At 37.2% G+C, this 27,787-nt stretch overlaps 1 protein-coding gene across 10 annotated transcripts; it reads left to right on the forward strand.

The window, feature by feature from the left end:
- Positions 1–436: 436 nt before the first annotated feature.
- RNF146 (ring finger protein 146) lies at positions 437–27,779 on the forward strand. Of its 10 annotated transcripts, none has more exons than XM_036248911.1 (5): positions 438–509; positions 2,456–2,566; positions 5,330–5,465; positions 11,090–11,197; positions 25,827–27,779. In XM_036248911.1, coding segments are annotated over exons 4-5 (1,083 nt in total). In that variant the 5' UTR covers positions 438–509; positions 2,456–2,566; positions 5,330–5,465; positions 11,090–11,195; the 3' UTR covers positions 26,908–27,779. The 10 variants fall into 10 exon arrangements, 9 of the variants coding, with proteins under 9 accessions (XP_036104808.1, XP_036104804.1, XP_036104805.1 ...); XM_036248912.1 differs by having other exon boundaries at positions 11,095–11,197; XM_036248913.1 differs by having other exon boundaries at positions 5,330–5,460.
- Positions 27,780–27,787: the final 8 nt, after the last annotated feature.

Genomic DNA, 27,787 nt, shown 5'->3' on the forward strand with positions numbered 1-27,787 from the left:
TTTCAGAAAATGATTAATTGTAACATCCTGGAGACCTTTTTTTTAAAAAAAATGAGAACAAGCAGTATTTTGCCAATGGCTCTTCTCCCCCAAATCCAGGGCCTTCTTCTGGGTCTAGAAGCAGGGTTTCTAAGCAGCACCCCCTGCTGGTCCAAAGCATGTCTTACTTCCTCAGTCCCAAATCTCACTGCGGGTCCCGCACTCCTGCAGGGTCTTCTGCATCCAATTACAGTTCAAGTAAAATGTAAAGCAGTGGGAAGGACCCAGGAAGTGAAACTGCAGATCCGCAGAGGCAGAGGCGGGCGGCCAGCGGCGCGCGTTCAGTGACAGGGGCAGCGGGGCTGGGAGGGGCTGGCGCGTGCTGCGGCGCGCGGCGCTGCTTCCGCTGTGTACGACCCGCCCCCCGCGGCACGACGGGCGGTCACGTGACGGCCGCGCGCGTCCCCGGCCGCTGCGGGCTCAGGCCGAGGAGGAAAGGCTGCGAGGTGGCCGCGGCTGTGGCCGGAGAGGTGCGAGTCCGGGCTAGTCCTCGCGGGGGGGCAGGGTGGAAACGCCACTCCGGGGCCTCACTCGGGGAGAGGAGTGGTGGTCCGCGGTGTCCCCTTCAGCCGCGACACGCTCCGGGTCGGCCCTGCGCTCCGGGCCTGAGGGCCGGCGGCGGGGTCAGGGGCCGGTGCGTAACGGGGGACGCCCTTGGGCCGTCGCGGCCGCGGCTGTCCGCCGCGAGGCGGGCCGGGGCAGCGCAGCGCTTCCCGCCGCCCGCGCCCTGGCAGCTGTCGCAGGCAAGAAGACTGTGACGGGCTCTGCGTTGCCGGCGACCTCCGCAGCCCCTGTCCTGGGCGACGGCCCGGAGCTGGTCACGGTCGGGGTGCGAGAGGCGGAGCAGCGGCCATTACTGCGCAGCCTCTTCCGCCGGGGTCCTCGTCCTGCATTTGGTGGCAGCAGTTCCCTCTCTTCTCCCCTCGGCGGTGGTGTCGGCCTCTTCCCGGGGTCCTACTGGCCTCAGTATTTAGGGGCGGCGCTGGTTTGGGGGGTATCCTGCTCCCTGGTTCCCGTGTGGAGGCCTCTGCCCGGGCCTTGGGTTAGATCGCAGCCAGGGTGTGCAGTCCTGCATTTTGCCTTTTTCCAGAGTGTCTTTGGCTGCTGCTTTTTTTCCTTCCTTCGCCGCCTCCCCCCGCTCAGTGTCTGGGTCTTCTAACACGAAGAGCAGTCCCTCCACCTTGCCCGGGTTAAACCCATTGCTGCGTCTTCTAAGTTGTTTTTGATGATGATTAAGGCATCGGAACAATGAAGAGACCTCTCATTACCCGTTAAGCCTCCAAAAAACCTCAGTGCCTCCGAAAAGCGGAGGCTGTTGCTTTGTTCTGGTTGCTGGGTTCGGAGTTCTCTCCCTACCCCCCATCCCGTCGGAAATAGTACGGGTCTCCCATTGTTGTCGCTGTTTTATTTTTCATAGGCATCTAGGGAAAGGCTGCAAAATTGCTTTGAGTTTACACACACGTTCTGGCAACTAGATCCTGTGTTCCCCCTCGGTATCCATTTTCGTACATGTTTTTATTTCTTTCTCTTAAATGCCTTTTTAATGAGCATTACTTCGAGAGTTTTTGCAAGAACGTACATTTTAAGTACTATTTATGTAATGTTGAAACTGGAATTGAGGGAAGGAGAAAGCCAGGAAATGTTAGAAAACGCTTTGTCTTTGTATGATTGACATTTCAGTTGCACCCCCACCCCCATGTGTTTACTTTTTAAATAGAATGTGAAAGTGTCAAGTGGCATTGAAAGAAGTATGTAATTACAGATTTTGGAAGACTTAATACTTTTTAAATAAATTTATATATATTTTTAAAGACTTGGTATATAGGACACGTGAAGAAAATGACCCGCATATATAGGGTTTATGGTATTGGCTTTGATGTTTTTGTGACCAGCAAATACTGTTTGTGATGAGTGCCTACGTGTTCTAAAACCACATGAAAATAGGTCAAATAAATCTCATTTTAAAGAGAAAACTGAAGAATGAAAAGGACTCTAGAAATAGGTTTTGGATCTGTTTGTTTTAGCCTTGTATATCTTAAACTGGAGCATTTTGTTAAGCCCAATCTTTGATTTAGAATTTATGTTTCAAGTGGGGCACTGTAAGTTGTGGGTAAAATGAAAATAATGGTAGACAGTTGAAGGTTTTTGTTATTTACTGGTTGTTAAAAATCTTGGTAGTAGTATAATAAGGAAAATTATATTTCTAAAAAGCTGGTCATTAGACAAGAGGAAGTAATAAAGAACTGGAGACATGTGTCAACTGGTAGAATACTTTGTTTCAAGTTTCCACCAACTTGAATTGTCAGAAAAATGGGGCAATTCTTGGAATGATCCAAAGATGATTTCCTGACTCAGAAAAAAAAGGATCGTATTAAATATTTCCATTGGATATTTCAATGCTTTTATTTTTCCCCAGTGTAGTAACAGAAGGTGCTGAACCTTTTCCATTCATTTACCTGGCTTCTGACTGTGCCTAAGGAACCTGAATTTGTGAAACAACAGGCTGAATTAGGAGCAGTCTTTGTGGGTATGGAATCCATTTTATTAATCTACTGCAAACACTTGTGCTTATTTATGGACTATTTAGTGTTACTGTCTTAATACCTTTTGGGTTGACTAAAACAAAACCTGTTGTTATTTGACTGTTAAAGTGTTTAGAATTTAGAATTACAGAAGTGTAGAGTCGGGTTAAATAACTAAGACATGGGAGTTATGATTTGACCAAGGTCACATAGATAATTAACAGCAGAGTCTTTATTATTTACAAAATAATTATAGGCTAAGAAACTTCTGTTTGATATTATTAAAAGACAATATTTGTTCTCATTTCATGTTTTGTTAAAATGCAAAGCCCACGTTTTTGGAGTGAAAATGTAAAATTTTAATGTTTGAATATGAAGATTGAAGGCTGTAGATAGCCTTCCAGTGATGTTTTTTAAGGAAAGTGCTATACAATAAGGGAAATAATTCTTTTTTTTTTTTTTTTATCCTCACCCGAGGACATTTTTCCATTTTTTGTACAGATAGAATGGGAGTGGGAGGGAGAGAGAGGAAGAGGGAGAGAGGGAAACATCGATGCGAAAGAGACATGTCGAGTGGCTGCCACCCGCACTACCAACCAGGGCCGGGGACAAACTGCAACCGAGGTACATGCCCTTAGCGGGAACCGAACCTGGGTCTCTCCAGACCGCAGGTGGACGCTCCAACCGCTGAGCCAGACCGGCCAGGGCATAATTCTTTTTTTAAAATATGTTTTCATTTATTTATTAGAGAGATAGAAAGGGGGGGTGGGTTGGGGAAAAATAGAAACATGGATGTGAGAGAAAAACATTAATTGGCTGCCTCCTGCATGACCCCTACTGGGAATCTAGCCTGCAACCAGGGCAGGTGCCCAGACCTGAAATTCAGCTGGGACCCCTTAGTCCTTATCAGGGAATGAGAGGGAAAGCTAAAAATGGAAACATTAGGGCATTCAGTTTTATCTTAGTTTGGGTCTCTTTCTTAAGAAATACAAAGGTGTATATGCTAAATTATAGCCTATCTCTATTCCTGCTTTTTCTTTATTTCTTTTTCATTGTTTGAGTTTGAGTTTGTATACCAAAAATTGGAAGGTTTCAAGTATTTTTTTTTTCTGTAATTGGTAGCTTTTATGTAGAATATTTTCTCTTTTATGTATTTTGAATGAACAAAGAGTAAAAACTATTTTATTAAACATTAGCTGTTAATAATTAGAAAATACAGGAAGTCTTCATATCTGTGATTTGATATTTAACTTACATGCTTTTTTCTTTGTTTCTTTAAAAAGATATTTGAATCTACTATTTGAAAAATAAACTTGATTTTTTTATTTTACCTTGTGACATGAAAAATGGAATTGTAATTAATATTAGATATTTTCAGAAAAAAATAACAGTATATGCAAATAATAGGTGTGTGAATTCGTTGAATGATCACAAGTTATACATAATACAATATTACTTCATTCTCAGTTTTACTTATTGGTTGAGTGGGTGAAGATTTAAACTCATTGATCTTTAAACTCTCATATATATATACATATATATATATTTAATCCTCACCTGAGGATATTTTTTTCATTGATTTTTAGAGAGATTGGAAGGGAGCATGAGAGACACACACACACACACACACACACACACACCGATGTAGGAGAGACATCGATTGGTTCTCTCTCCTCCCCCCCCCCCCCCGCATGCACCCTAACTGAGGCCTGAAATTGAACCCTCGACCCTTTGATGGCTCTAACCATTGTGCAACACCAGCCAGGGCATCTTTCATATATTTTTAAATGTAGTCTGTCACTTCTTTTCCCTCCAGAGTTGTTAAGGGAGAGAAATACCTAATTTAATTTTAAAAATTCTCTTTTTATGTGTTTTATGTTACCTTCCTAATCGTTTCTGTATAAATTTACACCTAAAGAAGGAACCTTGACACATTAACTAATTGGTATTTGCATGTCAAAACTTTGTGTAAATTTTGCTGTAGTGATTCATAAATTGTATTGAGTTTGGTGTATAATTTACAAATCATTCATTGCAACAGGAATTATGTATGTTTGAATTACTTGTGTTTTCCAAATTATTTCTGGCCTGTTGTTGTTAATCCTAACCTGAGGATATTTTTTATATTGAATTTTAGAGAGTGTGGAAGGGAGGGGGAGAGAGAGAGAGAGAGAAACATCAGTGTTAGAGAGACACATAGATTGGTTGCCTCCTACATGCACCCCGAATGGGACAGGGATCAAACCTTTAACCCATGTACTGTACATGCTCTTGACTGAATCAAACCTGCAACCCTTTGATTCATAGGCCAGTGCTCTATCCACTGGCAACACTGGCCAGGGCAAATAAAATATATTTTAAAAACTAATATTGCCTGTTTCTCTTTATTCTTAATATGGCTAATAGAAAATTTCAATTTATAGACCTTTACTCTGAAATACAGTACATTGAAGAAAAGATTTTTTTAAAGATACTTAAGTTTGAATTCCTATCTCCCAATATTGATTTTGGATTAAACCTTATGAACTTCAGTTTCATCATTTATAAATTGGATATAGTCGTATCTCACAGTGTTGTTTTAAGCATTCAGTGATGTGAGTCTAATAGTGCTTCCAAACTTGAATGAATCACCTGGAGTGGGGCTCCAGATTTTTCATTTGTAAGCAACTCCAAGTAATGCTGCTATTATTGGTGGGGAATCACAGTTTGCATAGCTAATATCTAGATTACTAAAAGATTTTTTTGTTAATTTGCCTTACCCCATTTAGAGTCTACTTTGAAAATTTTCCATGGGATATAGAAATTAGAAGTCACCATAGCTTCCAAGATTTACTAAAATTGGATTTTCTTAATGGATTTTTTATCTGCATTCTGGAGAATTCATTGCCAGTGAACAATAGTTGGGTAAATCTTAAGCTTGTCAAAAGATATAAAAATGGCTTGAATCTTATATTTCTAAATGTAGTAATTCTTAGGTTTTAAGGTCTTTAAAGACAGGATTATAACTTAGATATGTTTATATTTTTTTGTGGTTAGGTACCTTGTTTGCATTTAGAACTCAAATGTGATATGTGAGTAAATAAATTTAGTTTTCTGACAATTTTCTTTCTCTTGAACCTTTTTTATTATCTTTATTATTGAGAGTATTACAGATGCCCTCCACCCCCAATGGCCCCTTCACCTGGCTCTCGCCCTATCCCAGTCCTTCACCACACTATTGTCTGTGTCTTTGGGCATTGTATTTATGAATATAAGTTCTTTGATTAACCTCGTCCTGCCACCAATCCCTCACCCCCCTTCCCTGTGGGATTCGTCAGTCTGTTCAATGTTTCCAGGCCTCTGGTTCTGTTTTATTTATGAGTTTATTTTATTTATTAGATCCCACATATAAGTGAGAGCATATGATATTTGTTTTTCTCTAACTGACTTTTTTGCTTATCATAATAATCTCCAGGTCCCTCCATGCTGTCCTAAAGGGTAAGAGGTCCTTTTTTATAGCTGCGTAGTATTCCATTATGTTAAATGTACCATGGCTTTTTTATCCAGTCATCTATTGATGGACACTTGGGCTTTTTCCAGATCTTAGCTATTGTAAATAATGCTTCTATGAACATAGGGGTGCATATATTCTTTCTGGTTAGTATTTTGGGATTCTTGTGATATATTCCTGGAAGTGGGATCACAGGGTCAGATGGCAGTTCCATTTTTAATTTTTTGAGGAAACTCCACACTGTTTTCCATAGTGGCTGCACCAGTCTGCATCCCACCAGCAGTGTACTAGGGTTCCATTTTTTCCATATCCTTGCCAGTACTTGTTTATTGATTTATTGATGGTAGCTATTCTGGTGAGTATGAGGTGATCACTCATTGTCGTTTTAGTTAGTTTGCATCTCTGATGATTAGTGGTGCTGAGCAGTTTTTCATGTCTGTTGGCCATTTGTGTATCCTCTTTGGAGAAGTGTCTATTCAGGTGCTCTGCCCATTTTTTAATTGGATTGTTTGTCTTCTTTTTGTTGAGTTGTCTGAATACTTTATATATTTTGGAAATGAACCCCTTATCAGATGTATTATTGGCAGATATGTTTTCCCATACAGTGAGTTTCCCTTTTCATTTTGATGCTGGTTTCTTTTGCTCTGCAGAAGCTCTTTAGTTTGATGTAGTCCCATTTGTTTAGTTTTTTTCCTTTGTGTCTCTTGCCCTAAGTGACGTATCAGTGAAAATTCTGCTACGTGAGATGTCTGAGATTTTGCTGCCTTTGTTTTCTTCTAGGTTGACTTAAAGTTTAAGCCTTTTTTTCTTTTCTTTTAATCTATTTGAGTTTATTCTTATGTATGGTCTACTTTCATTTGTTTTGCATGTGCTTGTCCAAGGAAGTTAACTTTTCATTCCAAGAAATAACAGCTTAAGTCAACAAAACTGATTGGCAATGTACTAGCCACTTAGAGATATAAAACAGCTCCTATCCTTAGGAGGTTCATGGTTTAATAGAAGACTACAAAATATAGGTGAGGGAACAATTTTTTTGAGACAGAGGACATAGCAGTGGCATTCATAAACTATAAAGAAGATAAGATTATACCAGACAGGAGTAAATACAGAAGTACAAAGGGAAGTTTGGAGGCGTATGAGGATTGTGGTATAACTAAAGTATTAGTTTATTAGATATTAGAGTGGCTGTGGAAGATGGATAATACTAGAGATTTATTTAGGTTTTAGGTCAATGTGGCCTATGAATGTTGTCCTAAAGAGCTTTTATTGTATAGGTTGGAAAGCCAGTATAGAACTTCACATATGGGAGGTGCATTTTGGCTTTTAAGTATATCATTCAGAGGCTTAGTGAATAAATTTGAGAGGTGACACTGAAACAAGATAATCAGTCTATACAGTAATTAGATGAGAATGTATAGATGAAAGACTTATATGAGGGAGCCAAGGATACTGTTAAAGAAGTTAAAATGCTTGGGCTTCAGACTGGGCAGGAAAGGAAATGAGAATGGGAGCTGGATAAAGGAAAGATAATGGTCAAGAGACTGGAAGTCCCCATGAATTTAAAAAAAAAAACAGTCGTGGGAATGAATGAGTAAGTGAGCCGGAAGGACCAGAATTTGTGATCTGAGAATGCGATTAAGATTTAGAGAGGCAGCAGTTTTAGGTGATAAATAGTTCCAAATATGGCCATCATATTTTGTTGCTGGAAGGAGAAGGTGAAGTTTTTTTAATTCAGGATTTTAGAAATGGAAAACTGAGCGCACTGTTTCTCAGATTGTGTTTGAAGCACTATCAGCATCAGTATCACTTGAAGTGAGATTCCTGGGCTTCAATCCACATCTGTTGGCCTGGAATCTCTAGGTTAGGGCCAGAGCATGCATATTTCTAACAAGAAGCCTCAGTGGAGCAAGTTTAAGAAGCTCTGAGTTAGGTGTTGGATGATTCATTCTCAGGGATATTTAAATAGGTTCATAGTGATATGTCAGGAGTAGCATGGAGAGAATAACCAGAAGAAGAGTAAGTCATTGCCTTAAAGGTTAAGAGAGAACAGCTGTAGGGGATTATAGCCAGTGGTAGAGACTTCAAAGAGTTAGTGTTTTGTTCAGAGTAATGATGTTAGAATAGTGGAATGTTTCCTCCTGTCCTGTGTGTGAAATTGGCAGTTTCTTTTTTGAGTACACTGCGAGAGGAAAAGTGAATGGAGTCTTCTGTGGTGCCTTTGAAGTTGTACACACCTAGATGGTAAAGTAAAAGGGTTGCATGGTGGGAGAATCAGGACTGTAGTCATATCATGTAAAGACTATGTTCTAAAGTCAGAGTAAAACAATAAGTGTATTTAGAAACCCTTTTTAGTCAGTTACTTTTGAAAATTCTCTAGTTTCGAAACATTATTTGTTTTGTTAAACATTTGGTGAGATAAAGTGACTTGAATTTTAAGGTCATATATTATATTTAAAACACCCTTAAACATAAAGTACCAGATGTTTAGTGAGAGATTCCCATACTATGAGAGGCACATGGAACTGAAGGAGATTCATTATCTTGTTACTGTGAGAGCCATCATCTCTTCACTCACTGTGTGTGCTTGATTCTAAGTTCTTTGTAATATGATGACTCCTGCAGTGGGTATGGTGAAGTGGAAGGAGGAAATATTAAATGAGAAGAAAGAGCATTAATGATTAAGATAATATTTGGTTGGTGCCTCTGGATTCTCTGGACAAGAGGCATCTTGAGAAGATTGTATACTTGGTTGTATACTTGGACATACATATACATAGCAGAAGGTCTTAATGTGATGAGCTTGTCTTTGCACACACCACCTCCTTGTAGGAAGGCGATGGCTGTAGAATACATTGCATATGGGCTACTTTGTCCATAGAGAACTTTTTTCACTTAAAAATTTTATTGTAAAATATAAATAACGTAAAATTTACTATTTTAACCATTTATAGAGTTCAGTGTCATTAATTTCATTTACAATGTTGTGCGCTCATCACTACTGTATATTTCCACAACTTTTTCATCACTTCAGACAGAAACTCTGTACCCCTCTCTCTGGCCTCTGGTAGCCTCTGATCCATTTTCTGTCTCTGAATTTGCCTGTTTTTAATATTTCATATAAGTAAGATCATACATTTGTGCTTTTGTGCCTGGCTTATCACTTAACATAATGTTTTTAAGGTTCATCCAGGTTGTAGCATGTGTCAGAACTTAATTTCTTTTTATGGCTGAATAATAATATTCCATTGTATTTATATGCCACATTGTTTATTCACTCTTCTGTTATTGGGCACTTGGGTTGGACCTACTTTTTTTTTTTTTAAGTTTTGTGACTAGTTCTACAGTGAACATTGATGTACAAGTATCTGAGTCCCTGTTTTTACTTCCTTTGGATATATACCTGGGAGTGGAATAATTGGATTATATGGTAATCTTATGTTTAACATTTTTGAGGAACCACCAAACTTTTTTCCACAGTGGCTGTACTATTTTTCATTCCCACCAACAGTGTAAAAAGGCTCCAGTTTCTCCCTCCTCACCAATGCTTGTTATTTTTTTGTTTTTGTTTAAATTGTAGCCATCCAAATAGATGTAAAATGACATGTAACTATGGTTTTCATATATATATTTCTAATGTCTAATGTTGAGCATCTTTTCATTTACTTATTGGTCATTTCTAAATATTCTCTGAAGAAATATCTATTCAAGTCTTTGCCTGTTTTTGTTTGTTTATTTTTTTGTCTTTTTGTTGTTGAGTTGTAGTTCTTTATATATTCTGGAGATTAAGCCCTTTTCAGAGACATGATTGATAAAAGATTGTCTCCCATTCTGTAGGTTGTCATTTTACTTGCTTGACAATGTCCTTTGATGCCCAAAAGTTGTAATTCTTATGAAGTCCAGTTTATTTATTTTTTTCTTTTGTTGCTCATGCTTTTGGTGTCTAGGAACCCATTGCCAAATCTAAGACTATGGAGACTTCCTCCTATGTTTTCTACTATACTTGTATGGTTTTACCGCTTACATTAGGGTTATTGTTAATTTTGTATATGGTATGAAGTGGGGGTCTGATTTCATTTTTTTGCATGTGGAAATTCAATTGTCCCAGCATTTGTTGAAGAGACTATTCTTGCCCCATTGAATGGACTTGACATCTTTTTGAAAATCAGTTGGCCATAGATATAGGTTTATATCTGGACTCTCTTTTATTGCTGTGTTTGTCTGTTGTTATTCCAGTACCACATTGTCTTGATTATTAATAGCTTTGTAGTACATTTCAAAATTGGGAAATTGAGTTCCCTAGCTTTGTTCTTTTTCAAGATTGCTTTGGCTATTTCGGGCTCCTAGCAATTCCATACGAATTTGAGGATTGTCTTTTCCATTTCTGAAAAAAAAGGCTGTTGAATTTTTTTTAATAAGAATTATGTAATTTGTACATCATTTTGAGTAGTATTGTCATCTTTATAGTCTTTTGGTTCATGAACACAGATGTTATCTGTCCTTTCATTTAGCTCTTTAATTTTTTCCAGCAGTTTATAGTTCGGTATACAAGTCTTTCATCTCCTTGGTGAAGGTGATTCTGGGTATTTTATTCTTTTAGATGCTATTATAAATGGAATTGCTTTCTTGAGTTCCTTTTTAGATTGTTGATTGCTAGATATAGAAATAAAACTTACTTTTTCTGCCCTGAACTTCAAACTTGCTGCTGAATTTGTTTACTAGCTCTAGTAACTATCTTGTGGATTCTTTTGGATTTTCTCTATAGAGAATAGAGAGTTTTATTATCTCTGAAAATAGAGGCAATTTAACTCCTTTCTGAGCAATGTGTATGCCTTTTAGTGTCTTCAATTCTGGATAGAACTTGAAGTATAGTGTTGAATAGCAGTGGTGAAAGCAGGCATCATTGTCTTGAATTTTTTCACTTGTATGATAGAATTTGCCACTGAATTATGTTAAATGAAAGGATCATACATAATTTAATAATTTTGCTGATCTTAATTAGTCCGTAGAGAACTTGATATTGAAATTTCTTCTTTTGCAGCACAGGATGAACCATCAGTGGAAGAGAAAATACTACAAACTGGCCGACAGGTGGTGAAAATGATGTTTTATTTTTGTGACAAGCATCTGTGGGATCTGTAATACAAATGTAAGTATGGCATCATGGTTTTTCCAGTGCTACGGTAAATAAGTGTGCCGGTATAAAATGAAATCAACTATCTGTCATTTCTCATTAACACAAAATGAGCATTTTGTATTGATTTTTAGATGTTTTATTGTGTTAGCAATTTTATTTACATTAAATTACTGCTCATGTAGATTTCCAAATATTTCATAGAGGAAAATCTCTCTAAAAAGTGAAACTGAAGACAGAGAATTTGCTCTTAGAAGGCTAAAAACTAGGAATATCTCCAGTTTTTTTCTATTCTGCTTTTTCTTTTCATAGTAATTCATTTACCTAACCAAGCTAGGTAGACAGTATCAGCTTTTATAAATAAGGACTTATGGGTTATAAAACACTAGTTACTGAAAACTTGTTTCACTAAGTTGAATTGATTTTTTTAATTGCACATTATTCCATTTTTATTCATAGTGAATTTTCTCTAATCCCCAGTTTTATAGTTATTTTTCTATCATTTAATCTTTTCCAATACGATGCTTTGATTATATACACTTTTAGAAGTGTGACCATATCATTCTTAGTGTTGAGAGTTTCATAAAAATGAAACCATTAACATTTACTTTACAATTAGGGAAGTGTATCTTTTTTTTTTTTCCCCATTTTAGAGAAAGGAAGGGAGAGAGAAACATCCATAGCCTGCCTCCTGCACAATCCCTACTGGGGATTGAACCCAAAACCCAGGCATGTGCCCTGACTGGGAATTGAACCAGCAGCCTTGGGACAATGCTCAACCAACTGAGCCACACTGGCCAGGGCGGCAAATATATCTTTCATTTAATCCTATTAATATGTTATCTGTCTGTCTGCCTATTTTTTAAATCCTATAGCTTAGATAGTCTAGGTGCCAGTTCTCAGGGAGCTAGACATATGGTCTAGTAAGTGAGACACATAAAATTAATAATTAAACAGTGGAAGAAATACCATATTGAGGTAGCAATAAAATGCTTTTGAAACTGAGAGGATTTATTCTATTTGAAGGGTTCAGAGTGAAGAGAACTTTTGGCTTCATCTAAAAGGATGAATAGAATTTTAACAATCAGAAAAATAGGGAATATTTTTAAGCCAAGGGAATAAGGAGAGGGATACAGCTACCTAAATAAATATTAAGGCATCTTAGGAAGTCAGGAAGCAGTCCTAAGTGGGAAAGTGGGGTGGGAGAAAGAGACTTGCAAGTTTGTAAAGGAAGTGAGTGTTTGTTTAGTACCCTACTATATCAGGTTCTTACTTGGTATTTTACTGGATTATTGAATTTGATCACTGTGAAAGATAGTAATAGCCTCATTTACTAATAAAGAAACAGAATTAAAGACATGAAGTTATTTGTCAGTGTTTACCAAATTTCTAGTTAATTTCCTTGTGGCACTTATTAAACATAACACAGGCTTTTAGACCCTAACCCATTTAAGTCCAAATGTCCAGGGCAGAATGCACCAACTAATTCTTACCTTTAGAGAAGTTTGATTGTTTTGGTCAATATAGTGAGAATAAGTGTGGAGCCAGTATTTTAAGTAAGTCTGTTTTACTCTGAAGGATGTGTCAGTGTACTTGAGCCAGTGCTTAGGAATTTGGAATAGGTTATGTAGGCAGTAGAAAACTGTTAAAGATTCAGTGGGGAGGGGACTTAATTAGACATGCTTGCACTCAAAAAAGATGAGAAGGAGAAAGGGCTGAAGTCAGGGAGGTCACTTGGAGGTCATTTTGTACGAGAGTGTGTCCAGGAGCAGAATTTGGGTCACAGGCTTTGGAAATGATGGGAACACATTATAAAGAAGTTTTGGTCATAGAAAAGAAAAGTGGCCAAAAAATAAGAGAACAGTGAGGATGGTTCCAAGTTTTATACAAGATAAAAATCAAAGGAAGAAGATACAAGTTTAAGGGGGCAGATCATTTTGTTTTTAGTTATGTTTGATTTCATTCACATGCCTGGAAAATACTGTGACATACTTTTTGAATACAGAATTGAAAATACAGGTCTTAGGTGGAATGGTTCTGGATATTAGATTGTGGGAGTCATAAGTATATATATTATGTAGTAGATTTTGAAATATTATGCATATTTGAAATATGCAGTAGATTTTCTTGTATAGAACATAGTTTGAAAATAGGGCCATCCACAGAGCCTTTGTGAAGAATACTAGTATTGAAGGGAAGCTAAAGAAGATAAAAACAATGGCAAAGAAAGGAGAATTGTGAGATAATACCATCATGAAAATGAGTAAAACTTTTAGAAAAAGAATTAGTGGTGAATAATATTCACTGCAATGTGGTCATATAGATTCAGACTGAAAGAGACTGTTACTAGACTTAGCGTGTTAGTTGATTTTGGAATTTAGGATAGAGAATGTTATTCAAAATCTTGGAGGAATTGGGATGGTTCCAACACCAGAAATTGAGGGATTATCTTGGAAAACAACTAATAGTGTCCCATTCTGAGCCAAGAGGATGATGATAAGGGAGAGTGAAAATAAAGATAAATTTTGAGAATTCATTCTTATCTAATATTTTAATGATTAGGGAGCATAGGGGATACCTCTTAACTAAGAAGTTAGAGGAGTTTTGTAATAACCTGTGTGGGAATAGGAAAAATAAAATGTTTTGCCCGAGTAAAAAGTTATTGATAGTAGGCTTTATTGTCTTTGTGAAATCAAAACTAGCCAATCAGTGTATGGTGCTTACAACTTATGTACCTTATATTTCACTATAAAAATGGAAATTTTCATGAGTTGAAGAGTAAGTTTTATAAGTCCTTTCTTGCTTGAACCTTCTTTTTTTGCATGTGTGTCTCTTTGTGGCTTTTTATTTTGCAATTTTTATTAATTTATTTTTGTTATAGATGTTTCTCCTTTTACCCCATAGACAACCTCCCCCTGATCACCCCCCCACCCCCCGCTGCATTGTTGTCTATGTTCATTGGTTATGCATACATGCATATAAGTTGTTCGGTTTACCTTCATCCCTCCTCCCTGCCCCCCTCCTCTGAGGTTTGTCAGTCTGAACTGTACTCCTTTCTATGTCTCTGGGTCTATTTTATTCATCAGCTTATTTTGCTCATTATATTCCACAAATAAGTGAGATCATGTGGTATTTGTCTTTCTCTGATTGGCCTATTTCGATTAGCACAATATTCTCCAGGTCCCTCCATGTCGTCTCAAACGATAAGGATAACAGCTGCATAGTATTCCATTGTGTATATGTACCACAGCTTTTTTATTCACTCATCTATTGATGGACACTTGGGCTGTTTCCAGATCTTAGCTATTGTAAATAGTGCTGCTATGAACATGGGGGTACATATATTCTTTCTGATTGGTGTTTCAGGCTTCTTAGGATATATTCTAGAACTGGGATCACTGGGTCAAATGGAAGTTCAATTTTTAATTTTTTGAGGAGACACCATATTGTTTTCCATAATGGCTGCACCAGTCTGCATTCCCACCAGCAGTGTACTAGAGTCTTCTTTTCTCCACACCCTCGTCCGCACTTGTTTGATGATTTGTTGATGGCAGTCATTCTGGCAGTTGTGAGGTGGTACCTCATACTCATTTTAATTTGCATCTCTTTGATGATTAGTGTCGTTGAACGTTTTTTCATATGTTTCTTGACCATTTGTATGTCCTTTTTGGAAAGGTGTCTATTTAGCTCCTCTGCCCATTTTTTAATTGGGTTCTTTGTCTTCCTTTTTTGAATTGTATTGAGTAGTATATATATTTTGGAAATTAACCCCTTATCTAACGTATCATTGGCAGTTATGCTCTCCCATATTAGGGGTGTCCTTTCCATTTTGATGCTTGTTTCTTTTGCTCTGCAGAGGCTTTTTAGTTTAATGTAGTCCCATGTATTAATTTTTTCCTTTGTTTCTCTTGCCCAGTGAAAATTCTGCTGTGTGTGATGTCTGAAATTTTGTTGCCTACATTTTCTTCTAGCATTTTTATAGATTAATGAGTCACATTTAAGTCTTTTATTCATTTTGAGTTTATTTTTGCGTGTGGTATAAGTTGGTGGTCTAGTTTTAGTTTTTTTGCATGTAGCTGTCCAATTTTCCCAACACCATTTATTAAAGAGGCTGTCTTCACTCCATTGTATACTCTTGCCATCTTTGTCAATTATTAATTAGCATAATGTCTTGAGTCAATTTCCGGGATCTCTGTTCTATTCCATTGATCTATATGCCTGTTTATGTGCCAGTACCAGGCTGTTCTGATTACAGTGGCTTTGTAGTATAACCTGATATTCGGTATTGTGATCCCTCCTAATTTGTTCTTTTTCAAAATTGCTGTGGCTATTCAGGGTCTTTTTTGGTTGCATATAAACTTCTCAAGGATTTGTTCTAGTTCTGTGAAATATGTCGTATTTTAATGGGAATTGCATTGAGTGTGTAAATTGCTTTGGGTGGTATGGACATTTTAATTACATTAATTCTTCCAGTCCATAAAAAAGGTATATGCTTCCACTTTTTTTATATCTTCCTCTGTTTCTTTTTTCAGTGTCCTGTGGTTTTCTGCAAATAGGTACTTTACTTCTTTGGTTAAGTTTATTCCTATGTATCTTAATTTTTTTGTTGCAATGGTAAATGGGGTTTTTTTTTTTAGTTTCTCTTTTTGTGAGTTCATTATTGCTGTATAAGAATGCCATTGATTTCTTGGTGTTAATTTTGTATCCTGCTATCTTGCCAAACTCGTTTATTAAGTCAAGTAGATTTTTGTTGGGGTCAAGCAAGGGCCCTTTAAGAATAAGTTGGCTATACGTGCAGAGCCTGTTTTCCTGCTTACAGTTTGCTGCCTGAAGGGCTTTGAAATATCGCCTTGAGGAACATTCCTGAGATATGGTCCCTGGTTAATGTTTGAGCAGTAAATACCTTCGATAATTGAGAATTGTCTTTCTCTGCTCATGCATCCTTTCCCCCCCTTCCTGTCTGACCTTTCCCGAAAGTATATAATCTGTTACCTATCTGCAATAAAGTTGAGACTTGATCAGACTCCTGTCTTGTCTCCATTTCTCGTGTCTCTTGTCCCTCCTCATCCTCACTCCCCCTCTAGAGTCCTCGTTGTTCGACCTGCAGGACGGGTCAGATTTTTGATGGAGTCTTTAGGGTTTTCTGTGTACAGAATCATGTCATCTGCAAATAATGACAGTTTCATTTTCTCCTTTCCAATTTGGATCCCTTTTATTTTTTCTTCATGTCTAATTGCTATGGCTAAGACTTCCAGTATTATGCTAAATAAGAGTTAGGAAAGTGGGCATCACTGTCTTGTTCCTGTTTTTTAAGAGAAATGCTTTTCGTTTTTGCCCACTGAGTATGATGTTGGCTGTAGATTTTTGGCTGTAGATTTTTCATATATGGCCTATATTATATCGAGTTATGATTCCTCTAGTCCCACATTGCTGAGCATTTTTATCATAAATGGGTGCTGAATTTGTCATATGTTTTTTATCTTTCATTTTTTTATGTGGTGTATCACATTTATTGATTTGCAAATATTGTACCAGCCTTGCTTCCCTGGGATGAATCCTTCTTGGTCATGGTGAATAATTTTTTCATGTATTGCAGTATCTGATTGGCTAATATTTTGTTAAGGATTTTGGCATCCATGTTCATCAGCGATATTGGCCTGTAGTTTTCTTTCTTTGTAGTGTCTTTATCTGGTTTTGGAATTAGAATTATGCTGGCCTCATAAAACGAGTTTGGAAGTCTTCCTTCCTCTTGAATTTTTTGAAATAGTTTGAGGAGAATGGGTGTTAGTTCTTATATGAATGTTTGGTAAAACTCCCCCGTGAAGCCATCTGGGCCCAGGTGTTTGTTGGGAGATTCTTGATTACATCTTTAATTTTTTTAATTGTTATTGATCTGTTCAAGCTTTCTATCTCTTCTTGGTTCAGTTTTGGGAGACCATATTTCTAGAAATTTGTCCATTTCTCCTAGATTGTTCAATTTGTTGGCATATAATTGTTCACAGTATTTGTTAACAATCCTTTGTATTTCTGTGGTGTCAGTTGTTACATCTCTTTTGTTTTTGATTTTGTTTATTTGCGTCCTCTCTTTTTGTTTCTTTGTGCGTCTAGCTAAGGGTCCATCAATCTTGTTTATCTTTTCAAAGAACCAACTCTTTATTCCATTGATCTTTTGAATCTCTATGTCATTTATTTCTACTCTGATCTTTCTATTTCTTTCGTTCTACTTGCTATGGGTTTTTTTGTTGTTGTTGTTTGTTTGCTTTCCAGTTCTTTAAATTGTGAGGTTAGATAGTCAAATAGAAATTGTTCTTGTTTCTTGAGGTAGACCAGTAGTTCTATGAACTTCCCTCTCAGGACTGCTTTCCCTGCATCCCATAGATTTTGTATTGTTATGTGTTCATTTTCATTGATTTCCAGGAAGTTTTAAATTTCTTCCTTGATCTCCTTGGTAACCATTTATTGTTTAAGAACTTGCTATTTAGCCTCCATGGGTTTGAATGTTTTTGCTGTAATTGATTTCTAATTTTGTGCCTTTGTAATCTGAGAAGATGCTTGATATGATGTCAGTCTTCTTGAACTTGTAGAGACTTAGTTTGTGTCCTAACATGTCTATCTTTGAGAATGTCCTATGTGCACTTGAGAAAAATGTGAAATCTGCAGTTTTGGGGCATAATTCTCTGTAGCTATCTATTAAATTCAGTTGATGTAGTGTGTCATTTAGAGTCTCCATTTCCTTGTTAGTTTTTTGTCTAGAGGATCTATCCAGTGATGTCAGTGGGGTGTTGAAATCCCCTGCTATATTTGCTGTCAATTTCTCCTTTGAAGTCCTCCAGAAAGAAGTTTTTTAATGTATTTGGGTGCTCCTATATTGGGTGCACAAATGTTTACCGAGGTTATATTTTCCTGTTGGATAGATCCTTTCAATGTTATGTTATGGCTTTCTTTTTCTCTCATTATGGCCTTCATTTTGAAGTCTATTTTATCAGATATGAGTATTGCTACCTCAGCTCTTTTTTTTTTCTTTTTGCTTGGAAGATTTTTTTCATCCCTTCACTTTCAACCTATGTGAGTCTTTTGTTGTGAGGTGGGTCTCTTGTAAACATATATGTGAGTCATGCTTTCTTATCAAATCAGCTATTCTGTGTCTTTTGATTGGAGTGTTTAATCTATTTACATTTAAGGTTATTATTGATATGTACTTTTTTTGTTGCCATTTTGGTTTATTGTGGTTATATTATTCTTCCTATTCTACTAATTACAGCAGTCCTTTTAACATTCTTGCAGTGCCGGTTTGGTGCTAATATATATTCCCTTAGCCTTTTTTTGTCTGGGAAACTCTTTATTTGACCTTCTATTTTGAATGATAGCCTTGCTGGATACAGTAGTCTTGGATTCAGATCTTTGTTTTTCATTACCTTAATTACTTCGTGCCATTTCCTTCTGGCCTGTAGTGTTTCTGTTGAGAAGTCAGCTAATAGCCTTATGGGGGTTTCTTTGTAGCTAACTGGTTGCTTATCTCTTGCTGCCTTTAGGATTTTCTCTTTGTCTTTAATTTTTGGCATTTTAATTACTACGTGTCTTCGTGTGGGCCTGTTTGGGTTCTTCTTTCTTGGGGCTCTCTGTGCTTCTTGAACTTGAATGCCTTCTTCCTTCACCAAGTTAGGAAAGTTTTCTGTCACTATTTCTTCAAATATATTCTCTAGGCCTTGCTCATTTTCTTCTTCTGGAACTCTTATGATACGGATATTGTTACATTTCATGTTGTCCCACAGTTCTCTTAAGCTGTCTTTCTGTTTTTTAATTGTTTTTTTCTTTTTGGTTCTCTGATTGGGTGAGGCTTTCTACCCTGTCTTCTAAAAGGAAGCCCTTGGATTCCTCTACTCTGCTGGTTATTTTTTCCAATGTGTTTTTTATTTCTGTTATGTCATACTTCATTTCCAATTGATTGGTTTTCAATGCTTCCGTATTTTTACTCATGCTGTTGAGCTTTTTCATGATTATTACTCTGCACTCTTTCTCTGATTTCTTGCTCATTTCTCTTTCATTTATTTTATCTTCTGTCAAATTATCTTGTTCTTTTATTTGGGTTTTGTTTCTTTATTTCACCATTTTGGCTATCTCTGGGTTTTGGATCATGCCAAATTTTCCCTGTGGGTGTTGGTGTTCCGCTGGTTGTGGCTCTCTGTACTGGGCTTAGATGAGTGTGGGAGAACCTCCCACATATTTTACTTTTAATTTTTACTGTCATATTTTACTTTTCTGGGTAGATTTGCCAGCCCAGGAAAGGTTCATTTATCCTCTAGCTTTCTGCCTGGAGGCTATTAGTCTCTTGATGAGCTTTGTGTTGTAGCCCTCAGCTAAATGAAAAACTCTTTCAGGTGTTCAAGGTAAGAGGATTTCCAGTGGATGGGGCAGATGCTTGCTTGCTGTTAATGAGCCTCAGTTTGCACATCTCTGGCCTGGCTGGGTGGTGGTAAGTTCCTGAGGGAGGGGCTGTTGCTTCAGGGCTCTGGGAAGGGGCTCTTTGAGTAATATGGCTACTGTCCTGTGAGGAAGTGATTCAGCACATAACTCCCATTGTCCTCCCAGCTCTCCAAGCTCCAGAGTCTCCACACAGTTCCAGCAGTCTGCCTTCCCTCTGCCAGAGCCCAAGGTGAGTGGCTGTAGCTAATTTAGTATTCTGTCCCAGCCTTCTGCTTTGTGGAGCCAGCTGGGATTTCAACCCCAAGGGAGCTGCTGACAGCTAAAACAGCTGCTGTCCACGGGCTCCCAGCTTGCCCTGGCATGCCTCCACAGTTCCTGCCAGGCTGAATTTAATGTCCTCTTTCTGTCCCTGACTATATGAGTCCTCTCCAGCTGCTTTTCTGCTGTTTTTTTCTGATGATTTCTCTTTATTTTAGTTGTAATTTCATTTTGGTTCTGGGAGATGATCTGTGTAGCTTTCATTCACTCTGCCACCATTTTGTAATCTCCCCCTAGTGGCTTTTCTGGTGATGGTCTCTCTTTATTCCCTATTCCTCTGTGACCATTTCTTATATCCTTTGCTGTCCATTTTGTCTCTCTTACAAATGGTGGGGTAATCCAGGGTTCTATGATTGGCTGTTTTGTCTTTTCTCTCTACAGGTTTAATTTGAGCATTCATCCATTTTCATGTCTTCAAGAACCATGTAACTAGTGACTCATTAGACTTCTTTCAGCTAAGATTTCTTTGGAGTACCAGCCTCATAAATTCATCTTTCATCTACCTATCTTTACCTGGTGACTTTGTAATTATCTCAGAGTCATTACATCTGAAACGGAACTCTCTTCAAATCCTGTATCTTGATAGATAGTACTACCACCCTCAATAACCAAATGTTTTTCTTTCTGTTTCCTTCATATTTCTCATATTCTATTATTGGAACCTTAACATCTGCAACCTTCCTGCCATTATCTTATGCCTGGATTACTGTAAGGAATGAGTAATCCAAGTATTTGCTCCATGCCATGAAGTCTTCTTTAAAACTGCTGTCAAAATGATTTTTTTTTTAAATGATCTTGATACATTATTAAACTGACTGTCCCTTCCTAACGTAAAACCCTTCAGTGAATTCCTCTTGCCTCCTTAGGGGTCTTAGGTGGACCAGCTTTATAGTGATTCTTGAACCCCTTGAAATTATATGTAAGATTTCATCAAATTCTTAATAAGGCTGTGACCTAAAAATGTTTAAGAACCATTGAAACTGCAACCCAGGTATGTGCCCTTGACTGGAATTGAATCCGAGACCTTTCAGAACACAGGCCGACACTAACCACTGTCCAGGGCTTCATGGTGGTTCTTATATTTGGGTAGTCATAAATATTTTGGAGGCAGTCTCTGTAGCAGTTAAGAATGCAAATTGTGAAGTCAGATCACTTGTATTTAAACTGGCTCAATCACTTTTGAACTGAGCCTGTGACTTTGGGCTAACACCTGAACTTTCTGTGTCTCAGTTGCCCCATCTGAAAAAAAAAGGAAAATATTGGACCCATTCTATAGGGTAATGTGAGGATTAGATATAAGGTGCTTTAAACAGTACCTGCACATATTACACAATAAATGTTAGTTGTTATAGTTTAATGTAATAAAAATAAGCATCAACAAACACAACAGAGATTAAACACAGCATTTCTAAGACACTGTGCAGTATGACAATAATTTTATCTTAAGGACTTAGGAATGGTCATTGTAATTTAAATTTTAAAGTTTTATTTTTAACTTATATTAAACTTCACCCTCTGTATACTAGGAGGGCTAATGATTTGAGGAATTTTTTTTTCTTTTAAAAATAGTTTAGAGAAGGAAGACGACATTCTTTTTTGATAGCTCTGGATTTATCAAAAGGTAGTGTGTTAACTTATTATTTGTTCCTTTTGTGTGTGTGTTTATAATTAGATTCTGAGCCCGGACTTCTAAAAATGTGGTTTTTAATATTTGAGATTTTTATTGCTTTCTAAAAAGTTCTTTAGTACTGTATCAGCTAAAGACCTTTTTCATTTATAATAACTTTGCCTTCCTTTTGACTAGATGTCTTCAAGAAGAGTAAACAAAATCTGAGTATTTAGACGTTTCCCCTAACTCTGTCCATATTCCTCTACATTTTCTGTGGGAAAAAGAAGAATGGGATTTATGCTTAAAAGTTATAATATATCACAGCACAAATTTAATTAGTAAACAAGTCTTTGAAAATAAGTGATGTATTTATTATGTTCTTTAGCAAAGTTGGACTAACTTTACTCCAAATTTCTACATATTAAATTATTCTTAATTTAGTAACCAGGAAATAGATTCCCTGATTTAAATGACCACTGGCATTTATTAGTTAGGGACTTACCTCTCTTTGATTAGAATGGACTCTTTATCGAAGAGTTGCTCTACAAAAGGGAGTGGGGGAAGCATTTCTTATTTACATATTGGTATGACCCTCTGCACACATTAGCCTCTGATCTATTTGAAGGTCATTGAAATTATGCAAAATAGAGACTTTGTATGGTACAAAATGGTAATACAAATAACTTTGAAGTATGTCTTATGCCTTATAGGCTGCCTTGTGGTTTGGGTTGCTTTATCTTGATCTTGTCCTGTATCTTAGTTTTATCTTGTCCACAGTATGTGCTTCATCCAGAATTATGTAAGCAGTATTTACCAAGTTTTCTAACTCCATTTTTAGTTAGACTAACAGTATACTTGGTGGGCTAAACAGAATCAGAATTTAAAATCTGCTATGGCTGCCCTGGCTGGTTTGGTTCAGTGGTTAGAGAGTCGGCCCATGGACCAGAGAGTCCCGGGTTTGGTTCCCACTAAGGCATGTACCTCGATTGCAGTTTGTCCCTGGCCCCAATGGGTGGCAACCACTCAATGTGTCTCTCTTGCATTGATGTTTCTCTCTCTCTCTCTCTCCCTCCCGCTCTATCTGAAGATAAATGCAAAAATGTCCTCAGGTGAGAATCAAAAAAAAAACAAAAAAAATCTGCTATGGCAAATTGGTAGTTGAAAGTGCTTCCTGTGAAACAATGAAGCTTCAGCTTTCTGCTGTTTGTTTTCTGAAAAAATTTATCCAACTTTACTTCATTCTAGTGAGAATACCTGCCCAAATAGAATTGTTGTGCCTTTCCAAATGTGTTACTTTTATAGTTTATGCCTTCCTCTGGGATGGTAGAATAAAGATCACATAAGATATTGAACATATTAAGCAGGGTAGAGAGTAATGTTTTTAGGTTGAAAACTTTCCTTCTTGTAGATAAGCCAACAGTATCTGATGGAAGATGGACTTTTTGGGTCAATTTTACATAAAACAAATACAGCAGGGTTTGGAATTATGTATTTTTCAAAATTACGGCATTTGCCCAAGTTTCGCGTTAGATGTTTTGTTTACATTTTTCCAGTCTTTTATTTTTTTTTAAACTTTTATCAGTCTGCATCTCCTGCTATTCCATTGGTTATTTGACTCAATGCCTTCCTTGTACATGTCTCTGCCTTGAATATCCTCCACTCCCAGCGTTCTCTGCACTCATTCTGTCATCTCTCCCTCATCATTACTTTTAATAAGTATTTAACACATTTTGATTGCTGCAGGAATGAAGCCATATTGTGATTATTTTTGTGCTTGAATGTATGTATGCTTATTTTATAGAGTGGATGGATGTCTTATTCATCTTTAGATCTATCAATACTCAGCATTGTACATGGATATAGTAGTTGTGTAATGTTTATCTGAATCGATAAGGCAGAAGTTTCAAGTTTTATGCCACTGTTCAAGCTTCATAGAATTAGTTTTACAAATTTTTTCTTTTTTTCTTTTTTCCTCTCTCTTTCCTCTTCAGGGTAACTTTGATATTCATATCATTTTCTCCCTTGATCTTGCATGATTGTAACATTTATGGAGCTTTAGTGATTTCAAAGCTTTTTTTTTTTTTTTTTTTTGCTATTCTCACCTAAGTTTTATAAACTCTTATACGCAGGTAAGGAAATTTAGATGAAGGGTTTAACTGAGTGCCTGAGAGTATAGAAGTAATAGGGAGACTAACATACTCAGGTTTTTAGATTGATTGTTCATTATCAGTGTCATTGTATAACACCTGCTGTAATTTCAAGTTATCCTTTTTCCCTTGGCCATCTGCAATTTTTCATTATATAGTCATCAGTTTGCTGCTTCAGGGCTGATCTTTAAGTGCACTATTTTTTATACATTCCTTTAAAAACGTATTTATCAGTCAGCTGGTTTAAATTAATATTATGTAAAATAAAATGCCCCAAATCTACTTTATAATATGACATACTCATATCCTTCTTTGGAAAAACATATTTGCTTTCTTAGTGTTTTTTATCTTTCTTGAGTGTTTTTTATCTTTCATTTCCTATGTGGGAATACAGAGATGAGCCAAAAGTGACCTATTTTCTGCCCTTATAAAGCCCACCTACCTGTGGGGAAGATTGACAATAACAAAATAATCACACAGATAAGTAAGTGTAACATTGCAGTTCTGACAAGTACTAGGAATGAGAAGTACATGGTAGTAAGAAGTTAAAAAAAAAAAAATAGGTGATTTGACCTAGTCATGGAGGCTTGTCAAGAGGGATATAAAATTGGTAGTAGTTTGCCCATGGAGGGTATGGGAGGCAGAAAGTGAGGACATGTTCCATATAAAGAAGCTGTTGGAGAAAGTAGCCAGTGTGACTGGAAGCTGATCAAGGGGAAGTTTATTTGAGATAAGGCTGGCATGGGAGGTGGAGATGAGACCAATAAAGAGCATATAGATCCTGGTCTTTATCCTAAAATCAACTTTTTAAGCAAGGGGTAAAGTTGAACCAATTAAAAGGCATAACACAGTAATTAAATAAACAGTGTTTACTTGGTGGCTAGGGAAGTATATAGATGGATAGTAGATGTTTCAGGAGGTATTTGGAAGATAAAATTGATAAAACTTACTAATGTTTTGGATAGGAGAAGGGTAAGAGAAGGGCAGTTTCAGTTATAGATTTTTAGCTTGCAAAAGCAGATGGATAGTGGTGTCACTGGGAGTGCCTTTAAGGAGTAAATAATGATGAAACAGGTCTTAAGTTTAGTTTTTGTGCTTTCAAGGTATCCACAAAGAGATCTGAAATAGGCAATTAGAAATAAAAGGTATTGGCCTGAAAAGAGAGACCTGATACCAATTTGTGAATCATTTGTATGTAGGAAACAGTTTAAGCCATGAGAATAGATAAGGTCATCTTGAAAGAGTACAGCAAGAAGAGGAGTATGGCTTAGAAAAAGGTCACACACAAAAAGGTCGTTAAAAATGTTTCATGGAGCACGAATGAAATGACTGGTTTAACCAGTATTTTCAGATTTATAGCCAGGATAGGGAATCTGGAATTTTAACTTTAGTCTTTTTTTTTTTTTCCTTGATTTTAGAGAGAGAGGAAGGGAGAGGGAAAGAGAGATAGAAATGAGAGAGAACATCGATTGGCCACCTCCTTGCATGCCGCCCAACTGGGGATTTGGCCCACAGCCTGGGCATTTGCCCCGACCGGGAATCAAACTGGCGACCTCTTGGTGCATAGGTCAACGCTCAACCACTGAGCCACACTGGCTGGGCCAGCTTTAGTCTTAATTTCATATGTTATACTTGTCAAGTACCAAAAGTATATTGGCATATGGTAGTATTTGCGAAACTGACAGTAACTAAAAGGTTACAAAATCGTCACTTTCTGTAATTGTCATTTGAATTACTTTTAGCCATTTTCTGTTACTCTAACTACTTTCCAGAAAGATTTTCAGTCAGTCTAGCATGGACTGTACATTTCTAAATCTTTGCATGTAGTTCTATATTACAAGGTCTATGGCTGAATAGAAATGGTACATTTATTTAAAATCTATATACCTTATTTGTATTTTTTTTTTTTTTTGGCTTAACATTTGTGTGCCGTATTGCCCCCCCCAATTAAAAATCAATGACATACAAACGAAAAAGATTTTCCTATTTAAATTACAGTTTCTTCCTATATTTCATTTTTGTATCCCCATTTACTTTCTGGTAGATGGCTAGCATATAATAGGTGCTTAATAAGTTTTTTCTGAATTGTTAAATTAAGATCAGAGTTAAAATATTTTAATATATATATTTTCTTTTATTTTCTTAGGATGGCTGGCTGTGGTGAAATTGATCACTCAATTAACATGCTTCCTACAAACAGGAAAGCGAACGAGTCCTGTTCTAATACTGCACCTTCTCTAACTGTCCCTGAATGTGCCATTTGTCTGCAAACATGTGTTCACCCAGTCAGTCTGCCTTGTAAACATGTTTTCTGCTATCTGTGTGTAAAGGGAGCTTCATGGCTTGGAAAGCGATGTGCCCTCTGTCGACAAGAAATTCCTGAGGATTTTCTTGACAAGCCAACCTTATTGTCACCAGAAGAACTCAAGGCAGCAAGTAGAGGAAATGGTGAATATGCATGGTATTATGAAGGAAGAAATGGGTGGTGGCAGTATGATGAACGCACTAGTAGAGAGCTGGAAGATGCTTTTACCAAAGGTAAAAAGAGCACTGAAATGTTAATTGCTGGGTTTCTGTATGTTGCTGATTTTGAAAATATGGTTCAATATAGGCGAAATGAACATGGACGTCGCAGGAAGATTAAGCGGGATATTATAGATATACCAAAGAAGGGAGTAGCCGGACTTAGGCTGGATTGTGACGCTAATACCGTAAACCTAGCAAGAGAGAGCTCTGCTGATGGAGCGGACAGTGTATCAGCACAGAGTGGCGCTTCTGTTCAGCCTCTAGTGTCTTCATCTGTAAGGCCCCTCACGTCAGTAGATGGTCAGTTAACAAGCCCTACAACACCATCCCCGGATGCAAGCACTTCTCTGGAAGACTCTTTCGCTCATTTACAACTCAGTGGAGACAGCCTGGCTGAAAGGAGTCATAGGGGGGAAGGAGAAGAAGATCGTGAATTACCATCTTCAGGCAGGGTACCAGCACCAGACACCTCCATTGAAGAAACTGAATCAGATGCCAGTAGTGATAGTGAGGAGGTATCAGCACTTGTTGCACAACACTCCTTGATCCAACAGAGACTTTTGGTTCCTAATGTAAACCAGACAGTATCTGATCAATCAGATCGATCAGGAACTGATGGATCACTTGCAGGGGGTGGAACAGTGAGTGCCAGTGTCAGATCTAGAAGGCCTGATGGACAGTGCACAGTAACTGAAGTTTAAATAAAAAAGTCTTCAGCTCCATGCTCAAGGTTAAAATGGTTATCTGTAAATTTCTGCCCACATAACATTATACTCATCCCTAGTAGTACATTTTGGGAGTTGGGGTGGGAAGGGGTATAGGAAGGATAGACCTGTAATTAAAATGTCTAACATGTCTCTGTTGAGAAATTTATTTAATATAAGGAACTTGGGTGTTAATAGTTGAGAGCTGTTTAGTAATAACCCAGTTTTCTTGAGATGTTTATTTTACAGTTTTAAAACTTTCTTCAGTTCTTTTGGCCAGTGTGTGTGTATTATCTGTGCATTAATGGTCCCATCTGACTCTTGCATTTTGTCTTACTTTTCTGCATGGATTGACATAAAACCATTACTAAAATTTGGCACCTATGAGATGTTTAGTATCAGTTTTAACAGGAAGCTTAATTAATGTGAGGATACATGTGAATTTGGGATTTTAAAATAGACAAAAACTATTTACTAGTAAAGTTACTGATATGGAAATGTAAAGAAAACACCTAATAACTTGTTTCATAATCTTGTCTGTAACACACTTCATGGCGTTCCCATAGACTGCTGTTCAGTCCTTGTAGTTTGAAGTTTGTTTCCTTGATCTGCAGTTTTCTTTTTGGTTACAAAATTTATAATTTAATAAATACTAGAGTTTATCAAAAATCATTTGTCTCTTGCTTGAGTCTGGGAAGGGGATGGAAACATTTTGACACTTGTGGCCAAAGATTACTAAATGTGGTGGTTTCAGTTGGTGGTATTCAGCCTAAATAAGTTACCTGCTCAGAGAAGTCTGATTTTTTCCAAAGAGAGTATTTAAACAGAATCTGCAGGTAGTATGCATGGAATAAATACGTATAGAAATAGACCTAAA

The sequence above is a fragment of the Molossus molossus genome, unplaced genomic scaffold (genome assembly GCF_014108415.1).
Source record: "Molossus molossus isolate mMolMol1 unplaced genomic scaffold, mMolMol1.p scaffold_m16_p_8, whole genome shotgun sequence".
Taxonomy (NCBI): Eukaryota; Metazoa; Chordata; class Mammalia; order Chiroptera; family Molossidae; genus Molossus; species Molossus molossus.